Consider the following 12,518-nt stretch of genomic DNA (forward strand, 5'->3'; position numbering starts at 1 on the left):
AAGGTTTCTCAATTTTGTGCGGCCCCCAAACATGAAATGCATGTATACTATTTTAACAATCCATGGCCCATTTCAATATTAAGTTTTTCACTTTCAATAACATTTAATACACTACTCTGCTACTATGTCAAACTTCGTCTCCCTAACAGGTGTCTGTCAGGTTAGGAATTACAACTTGTAGAATGCTACTGTTTGCATGGCAACTAATGACACCTCGCAGGGATCACGTTACGTCATCAGTGATAGTGCTGGTAGCTACAGCTAGAGATTTCGGTGGACAACTTTGGGGTTTGATGTGAACATGAGATGGAGAAGCCACCACAGAAAAATGCTGTATGATTAAGGAGAAAAAGGACCTCAAGGGACAGAAAGTGATCTGCAGGTGAACTCGGTGCCCAGGGAATTCAACATTTAACGTCATCATGATCTCTACCTCTGCGTGACGGCTATCTTGCTGGACTGCTGTGGTTCACACGCCTGTGGTTTCCACATACAGAGCGTCTGTGCTGCTGCACTGCTGTTGCCAGCACTATGTTTCTACATTGAGTTTGCCTTTGATAAATACAATACAATTAAAGCCTTGCAAACAAATGAATGCTTCCCGTCCACAAAAACACAAGTGGGCTTTTAATTTGAAATGGATACTGGAGGTGTTGAAATGAAAAAAAATTATATATTTTTTTAATGCCTGTGACATTTCTACAGATATAGACATTGAAACTGTAGTGAAAGGTGTTTATGCTCCTGGTATGATGTCGAAATGACTATCGGCGAACGTTACACACAAAAAATAGGCAAGACTGACTCTCTAGATGAAGTTCTGTTGCAGCCACAAGTGAGATGCACTGCTCAGCAGGCTGTGTAGCTGCTCTAACCTAGTAACATGGGTGCCGGAAAAAAAAACGAGCAATAAAAAGCAAGAGGTTCTGCGATGCCCACACACTGCTCAGGTGTCGTGAGACCACATACAAATCCTATGACAAGTTAATGGGTTTTCATTTTCCTCAATGATATGCTGGCTCCCTTAACTGACACTGAGTCATCAAAACCTTGAGAACCCCTGCAGTAGTAAAATCAAAAAAAGTAACTACTGCTTTTTAATCTGGTCTATTAGTCAAATGTGCCCAATCTTTAACACTTAAATCAAAGATTCAGTTGTTTTTTTAAAATCGTTTTATCACTATTGTGTTTCAGTTGGATTTTTAATTTAGTGGTCTGAGGATGGAAAATCAGTATTTCTCAGTGACAACATAATCTCTCTTGGCTATGTCAAAAAAGGGCAATGTTGGTTAGACTTATTTACTGATTGTGCGAGTGTGTGAGCCTGTACAGTGTGTATCTGATTCAGTGTTTGCAGGTGCTCAATCGGGTGGGTAGAAACTGATTGACTGCGGAAATTGGTTCTCACATTTCAAAGTCAAATTAGTAAATGTGAGGAAAGGATGGCGTCATTAAGCATTTCTCTTTACTAACAAGATGTTAAATACATTAACAGAAAGAAAGCGGCTGTCTCTCTTGGAAATATGAACACACAGAGGCAAGTTTAAAAAAAAAAAAAAGAAACATCATGTGAGCCCCACCTTAAAGGTCCAGTGTGTAGGTATTTAGTGGCATCTAGAAGTGTAATTGACATTTCAACTATGTCGCTTCACCCTCCCCTTCCAAGCGTGACCACCCCTATCTAGAGCCAGTGTTTGTTTTGTGCCTTTTGGGCTACTGTAGAAACATGGCGGTTCAACATGGTGAACTCAATGGAAGGCGACCTGCATTGTCTGTAGATAACAGCTCATTCTAAAGTAACAAAAACATAATGATTCTTATTTTCAGGTAATTATACATTAATGAAAACATACCTACCTTTATGTATGACCGGATCTAGATCGCGGATTAAGCTGGCTACTGCCATTCAGTTCAGTAGCCTATTGTTATAATTAAGTTACATTGTTAACATTGTGACTGTTATTATTTTTGGAATTATTATGGTGATATTGTTACTTTTATATAGTGTTTATCAAGAATCTAAATAAAGGCAAATTATATTAAAAGGTGCGCGTAATAATAATGATGATAATGAATAATGAGTCAGTGTCAAGTGACCTCAAACACTTTTCGTGGCTTCAAAAATCAATTTCATTTATTTAACTTATACAGAAATGTTCCAAACTTTGTTCTAAATTAACTTCACAAGGCAATGAAACAAATTCTGAGTAATATATTAACCTCCACTGCTCACTTTTAAGGCAAATGTAAAACTGGTCATTTGTGCAAAGGTCAAGTAACTTCTTGAGTGGTTTAATTATGACGGTTTCAGGTAACAGCAGTGGTTACCTAAATGTTTATTTTTAGGCTACTTATTCAGTCAGTCTGCAATTGTCTGCCACGCTATTTTTCTCTGTTTTATTACAGCGGACATGTTTTCTTTTTTACATAATATGCTTTACATTAGCTTCCATTATGTAAATTTGTTTAATGTGTCTTCTCCATTTAAAGATTAGTAAATGTGCAATCAACTTTTTTGGTCTGCATCAGTAAATCTGTGATCGTGCATTTATCCAAACTTGTGCTGTGTCCTAATTTGAATACTTATGTTAGTACACTTCCCCTACCTGCACCACATCAGCCTGGCTTAGCCTCTGTGAAACCTATTAAGCCAGGATGCACTGACTAGGCTATAGGTCTAGTCTCGCTTTTTCAGTTATCCTGGATTCCTTAATTCTGCTTTTGTGAAACAGCCCCACTGTTAAATTGCTGTTGTCTCTATCTTCTGTCTGTCTGTTTCATGGATTTAGCAGGTATGTGTATCTGTTGACTGAGGGCAGGGCTGATATACACACACACACATGCACAGCAGAGGCCGACAGGAGGAAGCCTGCGATTCAGCTGCATTCCCATTCAATCCGGCAATGAGGCTCCTTCCCACAGGGTTGTGTGGAGGTGTGTGGAGGTATAGCCAGGTTTATTTGTGCCTTAGAATAATGGTTGCTAACCTTTTTCCAAATGGAGACACCTTTTCTATTGTTAAGTAAACTGACCCCTGACTAAGTGACATATTTTATGGACATTTCCTATTATATTTAATTCATAACAATAACAGTTCAGTCAGACAACTCACGTTTGAAATGTTTAGCAGTATAGCATATTTAGATTTCGCATCTAGGCTCCGACCTCATCATTCCCCGCAGATATGTTTACGTAGAGATGTTGGGGAGTGATGAGCAAATACCTTAAACCCCCAGCCGGAGCCTACAGGTGGATGCTGGGGTGGTGGTGGGGCTTACAACACAGCAGGCAGCAATACAGATGCAGGGCAATAGCAGCATCGACAGAACAGAGGGAGAGCTGGGAAATTTTTCAGTTTAAATAGACCGCAAGATTGGAAGGGTGCGCTTGGTTAGTGGTTATGGAGTGAGAGGCATGTCATGTGTGTATAGCAGTGCAGCTCGAGTTGACTGCCTGAACTATCTCGCAGGCTTTGCTCCATGAGAGAACAACTGATAAACTGTACAATGAACCCAAATAGTGAACACAATGACTGTCGAAAGCTTGAATTCATTTATTTTCTTTGTTTTTAACAATCATGCATACTTTATAGGCTTGGCCATTGTCCTATCTCTTTGGTTGTTTTAACTGTTCTAATGCAGGATGAGGCTGTTTATCAGAGACTAAAGGCTCTGTGACTGTTGATAGTAATTTCAACACGTTAAGATGATATAGGCATTATACACACACACACACGCACGCACACACACACACACACACACACACACACACACACACACACACACATATATATATATAACAAAGTTGTCTTTTCTCTAATGTTTTATTTTTTTGACTCACTGCTTTGTTCTTGCTAATGCTGATCCCTCTCTTTATTCACTCCCTTGCTCGCTCTACCACTGCTCCCCTCTCTCACGCTCCTTGACCCTGGGAGGAGGGGTCAACTTTGAATTGTGTGTTTACAAACAGCAATCAACAAATCCTACTCATTATGCCTTTAACAATGATTTGTTGACATTTTCATGACATGCCAGCAGATGCTTCAGTCATCACACCAGAACAAACTGTAATTCTTTCACTGTATTGATCCCATATAATACTTTAACCCTGTCTGTGGCAAAATGGGTTGCCAGGAAGGATGTGTTCAAAGAAAATACATGTTTTTGTACTTTGATTAATAGAAGACTGTAAATTCTTATTTAGGTTTATCACCCAATTACATCATCATTTCTGGTTAGGTTAGTTAGTTTGATCATGTCTCCTGTTTTAAGTCATAGGTACAAAAGCACATCTTTTTGTATTCTTTGGATAAAATTGAATTTTGTAGTGTAATGGTTGTTTATGAGTTGTGGTAAAGTAACTTTGTTCATGGAAATAAGTAACATGTTATCTTATGTTCATTTCATTATTTTGGGCTTTTCAAGCATGAGAAACAACTACTGTCACAATTCCCTTTCTGAAATATGAGCTAAACTCATATTCAAGAAATAGAAATTAAATGAACCAAATTCAGTTAAATTTATATAAAGCGATTCAAACATGCTTGTGAAGCTTTCCCCTGACATGACTATTAACTGGGAATCAAACCTCCAATCCGTAGTTTTGATTCAGGTTTCTTTCACTAATAGATTACAGTCTGCAGTGTTCAAGACAACACTTTGGAAAAGTAAATCAGTATTTAAATGTAAACTATTAGTCTCCTACTATATATGCATATTTACTATGAGTCTACACTGAATGACTCAGACTAATTTCAAACTAATTACTTCCCTAAATTCTCCTAAACTTGGCAACATCCCCAGACTCAGCATCATTTTTTTATGCTGGGAAACAACTTATTAATTATAGGATGGGGAATGTGTTTTGCTACTTTGCAGTCATCACAAATTAATATAGAAGGTACAGATATAAACAGGAGGGGTGGCTGTAAAACCTACCTCTTCCTGAACTGCATACTTACATCAAGGCTTTGAACAAAATCATACAGTTTTTTGAGCCGGAACAAGCAATATTCTGACAAACTGTTAGTTGAGAGGATTTGTTTTATAATACAATAATACAAATTCTAGATTCTAATGTAGGTTTGAAGCAAGTAAAAAAAATAATAAATATGTGAGATTTTTTTTGATGGCTTCAGCTGTAAAAGAAACAAAACCGTGTCACTTGCAAATTACTTCACATGCTACTAATTGGCAAGATTATGCTACTAGTTAAAGACATGCCAAGTTCTATTTTTACATTGCATCTATCAACCACGAGCTTGAGTCATTACCATAGGAACAAGAAGAATCTGTTCTATGTCCAAAGAGCTGCTGAAATTTTGTATGAAAATATATCCTATGAAAGAACACACCTCACTGAGAATATATTAGAAACATTATCAATATTAGTGGTGTCTTCACTTACCATTAAAAGACCATTAAACAACCAGGATATTTATAAAATGTCCACATGCAATTAACAATTAATTAATGCACAATATGTAAAACAGTATAATACTATTATTTTATTCAACATACCATACCATACATGGTTTTTTCATGACTATTTACATTGTAGATTCTCACTGAAGGCATCAAAACTATGAATGAACACATATGGAATTATGTAGTAAACAAAAAAGTGAGAAATAACTAAATAATTTTTGATTCCTCAAAGTAGCCACCCTTTGCTTTGTTGACAGCGCTGCAAACCCTTGGCCTTCTCTCAATGAGCTTCATGATGTAGTCACCTGAAATGGTTTTCACTTCACAGGGATTTATTCAAAATTGAAGGCACATTGAACCAGCATGGCTACCACAGCATCATGCCATCCCATCCGGTTTGCATTTAGTTCATTTATTTTTCAACAGGACAATGACCCCAAACACACCTCCAGGCTGTCTAAGGGCTGTTTGACCAAGAAGGAGAGTGATGGAGTGCTGCACCAGATGATCTGGCTTCCACAGTCACCTGACCTAAACCCAATCGAGATGGTTTGGGATGAGATGGACCGCAGAGTAAAGGCAAAAGGGCCAACAAGTGCTCAGCATCTCGGGAAACTCCTTCAAGACTGTTGGAAAACCATTTCAGGTGACTACCTCATGAAGCTCATCGAGAGAATGCCAAGAGTGTGCAAAGCAGTAATCAAAGCAAAGGGTAGCTATTTTGAAGAATCTAAAATATAAAACATGTTTTGAGTTATTTCACACTTTTTTGTTTACTACATAATTCCGTATGTGTTCATTCATAGTTTTGATGCCTTCAGTGAGAATCTACAATGTAAATAGTCATGAAAATAAAGAAAAAACATTAAATGAGAAGGTGTGTCCAAACTTTTGACTGGTAGTGTATATAATAAAAAAATGTATTCCTCTTCCTAAGTATTTTTTCAAGGGGTAAATTGTAAAGCTCCATTTAAAAATAGTTTTTAATCAAATTACTTTCTGTAATGTGTGCATGGATTTAGTACTGGAAATCAACAAACCAGTCTGCAGCTCTGTACAGCTTTCTGCTCAGTCTGTTATAAAACATGGGTCACCAAAAAATGACCATATCTGCGCAGTCCAAAACAGCTAAAAGTGAAGAGGGTTGAAACACTACTGTATCAAGCCAAACAAATCCAAATAACTTTTTTCAGTAGATGGAGGACCCAAACAGGATCTAAAACACAAATGAATATATTTGAACTTGCACTTGACAGATGGTAAGAAAGAAAGCTCCAATTTCCCCACACAGGTGAAGGTTGGCTTTCGTATGCATTGCAACTATCAAAATTGGAAGCTGTTTCATCTCAGGGTGATTTTATGCTGGATTCATAGATATTACTGAACACATTGGTAAGGAGGCAATTCACTCATTATTTCTACAGATGGTACTGCAAGCTGAAAGGAAAACACATTATCACACAGACAAACACATTAAACCAAGAAGCACAAAGCTATAAAGCAAAAAATGAGGGTCTGGCAGACCACAGTAAGTGCTGAGATTTTACAATAAAAGTGACAGGAAACAATTTTCAGACCATGATTGCAGAAACACCCTTGTACAGTGTCAGTAAAAAGTAAAACTATTTTGTGCAGCTGAAGATGAAAAAACATTGAATTAGAGGCATATAGCGCATTAGAAATGCCATTAAAATCCCCAGAATGCACTTAATGCGATCTTTAGAGACAATGTAGAAAACCATAATAAATAAATTTTTAAGGATTTATTAAGCCAAACACAAGAATATTAAAGCGGCTACCAGGAACTTTCATGTGTGTTGATTCTGGTGGCCCCTGTGGACAAAAGCAGTAGTGTTTCCAGTGCCTTGTTTCTCTGATTTTGAGGGGAATATAACTGAATCCAACCCGATGGCAGGCATTAAGAATAACTATATAGAAATAGCCAGTCTTCTTGCTGATAGTCTTGTTTGTTTATGTAGGTCCTGTAGAGGCATCAGTATTAAATTGAGATGGTTTCATAATCAGTTAAAAACTCCCTGTAGTATGTTTAACCATATTTGAAAGTCCTACTTGCTTTGATTATCAATTACCAGGGTAATTTCTCCAGTTTTCACACTGTAGTGACCAAGAAGAGAAAATGTAAAAATATGCAAAGCAGAATACAATTAACTTAGGTTTTTAAATGTGGCCCATATCAGATTCCAATCTGAACAGGTCCTGACGTGACGTAAAAGTCTTCTGATTTGACTGTTTACACCCAGGTAACATCGTAAATGAGAGCTGAATCTGATTTGGACCACAAATGAAAGTGGCCCAACTCAGAAATGAAAAGCTCAGATTCCAAGTGATTTGTGCTATTCACACTGTGACGAAAAATCTGATCTGAGTCACATATGAGCAAAAAAAATGTGTGATATAGCAATTAAGTAATCTTTCATCTAAAAGTTAATAGAAATACTTGAATTTTTTCAAGGCAAAAGGACAATGGCCAATTATTACATTTCATAAAATGAGACGTCACTTATCTATCAGTGTCAAAATCAAATCTCAGTTTTTCTTCAACATGCTGTGCTGAGCATTCTTGCACATTCAGCTACATAGTCTTAGTGCAGTATTATGCAGTGATAATGAGATATTAGGCCATATCTCATTAAGATAAAGGGAGAAAAATGTCTCTTGGGGTCAGGGGGTAATCCCTGGTTATTGTGTCCTGGCCATAGTGGCAGGCAATTAAGCAAGCGAAAATGAGGACCTAAGGAGCACTGTGAGCTTATTAAAATCCTGAGGTTGCTAATGGGGAGAAATATGGTAGTATGGAAGGAACAGGCTATCACAGAATAGCAGCCATTAGAGTATGAAATAGCCTTTTGTGTGATATTCTTTCAGGGTTGGTTTGCTCCGGTGAAATGTTTGCAGGTTGTTTTTCATCTTGAGCCCTTAAGTGAAAAACAATAGGAAGAGTAATCTTAAAGCAGGATTTAAGAAAATACTGTACGGTATAAACTTTCAGGCTTCTAACTTTAGGTATTTACTCTTCCATCAAAAAAACAGATGCCAACTTTGCAATGAAGCCAATTCCCTTGCACACACAAATACGAAGCAAACAAGTACAAGTGCCTCATGCCAGAACTGAACCACCAACTTGATGCTTGCCAGCACCATCCTCCAACCAATTATGATGTATTATGAGAGGTACTTGGCCATCAGAGAAGCCAGCAGATCTGCCCTGTCTCGATGAGTTGCAACATTTCCAGGCACACACAGGCCATTGATTAGAGGGGCTCAGCTCACAGCCTGCAGTCTATCAGCGCTCAGGGACCGGTAATCAATTCTCTAATGCCGTTTGAGCCTATTCACTGCAGCTATGATCCACTCCTCACTGTGCAGATACAGATACAAACACCCACGTACACGGACATGTGTGGATGTAGCCCTATCCGCGAACCAAGCACACACCAAATATAACCCAGATGGCCATCGTAAAAGCAAGGAAGGACAACTCCCAAATATTAACTTACCAAGTGTAGCAATGATAGGACACTGTCATCTAATGGCATTATCAAAATGAGTGCAGCTTTCCTGAGGCAGACTCTGGTTCCTGATTACCTAGCAGTGGTGGACCCTGTTCGTGGCCAAATCTGATCAGCATAGTACCAGACACAAGCATGGCCGGTCAGGAACTCAGCCCCTTATCTCTACCGGCAGGCTGCTGGTTCTTTATGGGCAATGATGCCCTCCTAGGAATTAATCTGATTGGACTCTAGTGGAAGATAATGTTCTAGTAAAACTGCTGAAAGGAAAGGTGGAGCCCTAACTTCCTCTCTGTGCTAGTTGGATCAGATGGAATTACGTTGTGAGACCTTGTACAGACGATGGTGAGGGAGCGAATGTAAGCTTCAGGCAGGCTATCTGCTGAAATTGACTGACCAGTAACAACTTGGAATATTGTCTCTAAACTTTATAAACAAGATAATTTCGACAGTGAAACAAATTTGTGCAATAAGAACCATACAGCCTCAGTCCTAAATTACAACAATTGGTGTAATTTTATTGTTGCTTCTAATGTAACTTTAAAGGCCAAATACTACAATCCAGATTGTATTATCTGTGGACTCAATACTCAAAGGCTGATATAAAACCTACCGGTAAAAATTTTAATCATAAAATATATCTATGGGCCATCATGGCTTTGAAGTTAACACAAAGCTCCAAACATGTCACAGCTGCCATGAAAAATGCTGAAGAATATAACACTTACTTTGGTGTCTGTGTGTCATCCAAGCGGTTTCCCAGCTGGAATTCGTGGGATTTGCTGCGGTGCAGTGCGGTGAAGCCCGGCAGCAGATGGATGAGTTTGCGGCTCGGCGGAGGTGGGGTTCCTGGGGCCTTCACTTTGTTCCTTCGCCGCATTGGAGGAGTGCCAGGCGGGGTCATGGTGTTGACCACCAAGGGAGTCCGAGGAGGTGTGTGGCCAAAATGCCTCTGGCGGGGTGACGGGGGCAAGGAGCGATGACCAGAGTCCAAGGGAGGGAAAAGCCCTAAGGCTGGGCTGTCAACGGTCAATCGATCAGCATATAAAGGGGGGGCCAGGGCCTGGGGGCTGTGGCACATGTGCTGGTTGTACTTGGACTGGACTTTGGGGCTTTGGGAGAGCTGGAACCGGATCCACTGACTGGCCTCTGGCTGGCATACCGGAGTGTTTTCTTTGCCTGATTCAGAGGTGGGCCACTGGATGGACCAGTCCTGCTTTGCCTGGCTCCCTATTAGAGGGAGACAGAGATAGAAATAAATGCCAAAAAAATACCTGTTTGTGACACACTGCATAAAATGCATGTTAAAGGGTTCATACTAATTACAAAAGGACATATTTTCTCACTTATCCCTGGTGGTGTCTAGCAGTGAAAATAGTTTTGGTTTAATTTGTCCAGGTTTTAGATATCTGTTTGTAAGCTTTCTGCCTTGAAACCTACACAGTGGGAGAAATTAAACAGCAGTATCTATAGAAACAATGTCTCAGTTAATGTGAATAATTCATAGACTTATTCCGTATGAAAACTGTTGAAACAGTTCTTATGTAAAAAGGTGTCGCTGTTAACATAATTTTTCTGCCCTGAGAGCACCTCCATTGTATAAATATCAGGCACAGATATATCAAAACATGAGCAAATGAAACGAAAACCATCTGCATGTCTAGATGCAAGCTTGGGGTGAGAGAAAAAATATGTTTGTTTTTTTCATAATTTGGGTGAATGTTTTTGTGTAACAAGGCGTATCAAGGTAAAATAAATTGGTTTATGTCATGCACTTATTACTAAAACATCCATTAGCTCTACTTCTTCATTACAGAAGTAAGAGTAACCCTGGCAGCGGGCGGACATTTACGCCCAGCAAATGTGTTCAATTTGGGTAATGAAGAATTAACTTTGCTGTTATCTGATGTGAAAGTATTAGTAGTGCAGTGGTGTTCAAATATGCTGATGTGGAGCAGATTAAGCATGAATGGATGGATCAAAAGAGTTAGAAAATGGTGTGCGCCAAAACAGAACCGGGCAAAGCTGCATGAGTCATAACACAAGCTGACTTCTACCGAAACTAAACTTTCTGTTGAATGAGAAACAAAGAAAGGCACAGAGGCAAAATAGTTGAAGGTGAGCAGCCACAATGAGTGTTTTTGAGCTCAGATGACAATACTTTACCTCCGTTACTGTGCAATTTATCCTCCTCAAGTTGTTCTTCAGAAAGAAACAAAAAAACAGAATGTGTTTATTGATCTAGCAGAGTCACCACTGAAATAGTCTGCAATACTCTACTTGTCTTTTCATCTGCAGTTATGCATAGCCAAAAGGTTGTTCAGCAAAACAAAAGATTATGTTGGGAGAATTGATCCTGGGTACATTTCAGCAGATGCAGTATCTCATGCATGACTGAGTCGGAGCAAAAGTGACCTCACAGTCTTCAAAATCTGCTATTGATTTTTTTGTTTTGTGTCATTATTTTGCTTCCCTGTGACATTGTCTCTAAGGAACTATAAGCATCACACAAACATCAAACACAATATCAACACCAACAACATCAAATGAACCACGGAAAATATCTCCCATAAAAGGTCCCGGTGGAATTGCAAAACTTGATGGAAAAAAGCCTGCAGCTTTTCCTATTCTGTAATGTTATGAAGAACAGGCCGCAAGGAACGATGAGTTGTGACAAGAGACAGCTGCAAAAGCACAAGGGACATAATATACAGAATATCCGAGGCTCTCATTTTCTTTTTTTAAATATATTTTAGGGATCTCCTTAAATTTCTTGTCAAAGACCCCAAAAAAGACATATAGTGTTGAGACTCAAAAGGTTATGTTTTGAGCTACTGAAACACAGCAAACATTTTATTTAAACAGAAACAATGGTGCTGTCAATGTCCTGTGGCTGGGAAGTTGTAATATTTTTAATACAGCAACACATTAATATAGTTTTGTGTGTCTGTTTTGAGTAAATCTCAGCCTTAAAAGTAATGGTTTAAACTAATGTTTAAATGAGCCACATGGTGCACTGATAGCACATTTTGATTGGGTTTAAGTGGGAGGACTTTGGGTTGGTTCCTTGGTTGCTGAACTGGAAGTCCAGTTCATTCCAGTTGCAGTACTTAAGCATTAAACTCTCCTGGTTGAATAATAAGTAGGCTACAAAGGATGAGCACCAGTTTGTTTGTTTTTAATAAAGTAAAAGGGCTATGGCTACGGTATATACACAAAAGTTCCAATCATCAAGCTGAGAGCATAACTTATGTATTATTAATGTACTTAAGTTAAGTCAGGTAGCCTAACCCCCTTTTCCTAATTCTAACCAAGTAGTTTTTGTGCCTAAACTTAACCAATTTGCAACTATTTCACCACCCAGTGTAACCGGACGTTACATATTTATTGTTGCTAATTTTGACCACAGAGCCCTGACCTCTACAGGGCCATATTTTGCAGCGATTGGCCAAGTTGAATTATTTGATGAGTTGGGTGTGAGAATGTTGTGGAATGTAAATTCTACAAGCCTCAGTCATGTTGAGGTGAATGAAATAAGTTATGTTTTGTTCAGAACGGAAGG

General features: G+C 38.7%; 1 protein-coding gene across 4 annotated transcripts in view; it reads right to left on the minus strand.

The window, feature by feature from the left end:
- Positions 1-12,518, minus strand: part of ksr2 (kinase suppressor of ras 2) — a 107,997-nt gene that overhangs the window by 66,955 nt on the left and 28,524 nt on the right. For 3 of the 4 annotated variants that reach the window (XM_051423818.1, XM_051423817.1, XM_051423816.1), the window contains exons 4-5: positions 11,123-11,158; positions 9,685-10,186 (exon numbers count right to left, since the gene is read on the minus strand). In XM_051423818.1, coding sequence (XP_051279778.1) covers positions 9,685-10,186; positions 11,123-11,158 — 538 coding nt within the window. The remainder of the gene's footprint in view (positions 1-9,684; positions 10,187-11,122; positions 11,159-12,518) is intronic. The other variant, XM_051423819.1, reaches the window with a different exon arrangement.

This window comes from Dicentrarchus labrax, unplaced genomic scaffold (assembly GCF_905237075.1).
Source record: "Dicentrarchus labrax unplaced genomic scaffold, dlabrax2021, whole genome shotgun sequence".
Classification (NCBI taxonomy): domain Eukaryota; kingdom Metazoa; phylum Chordata; class Actinopteri; family Moronidae; genus Dicentrarchus; species Dicentrarchus labrax.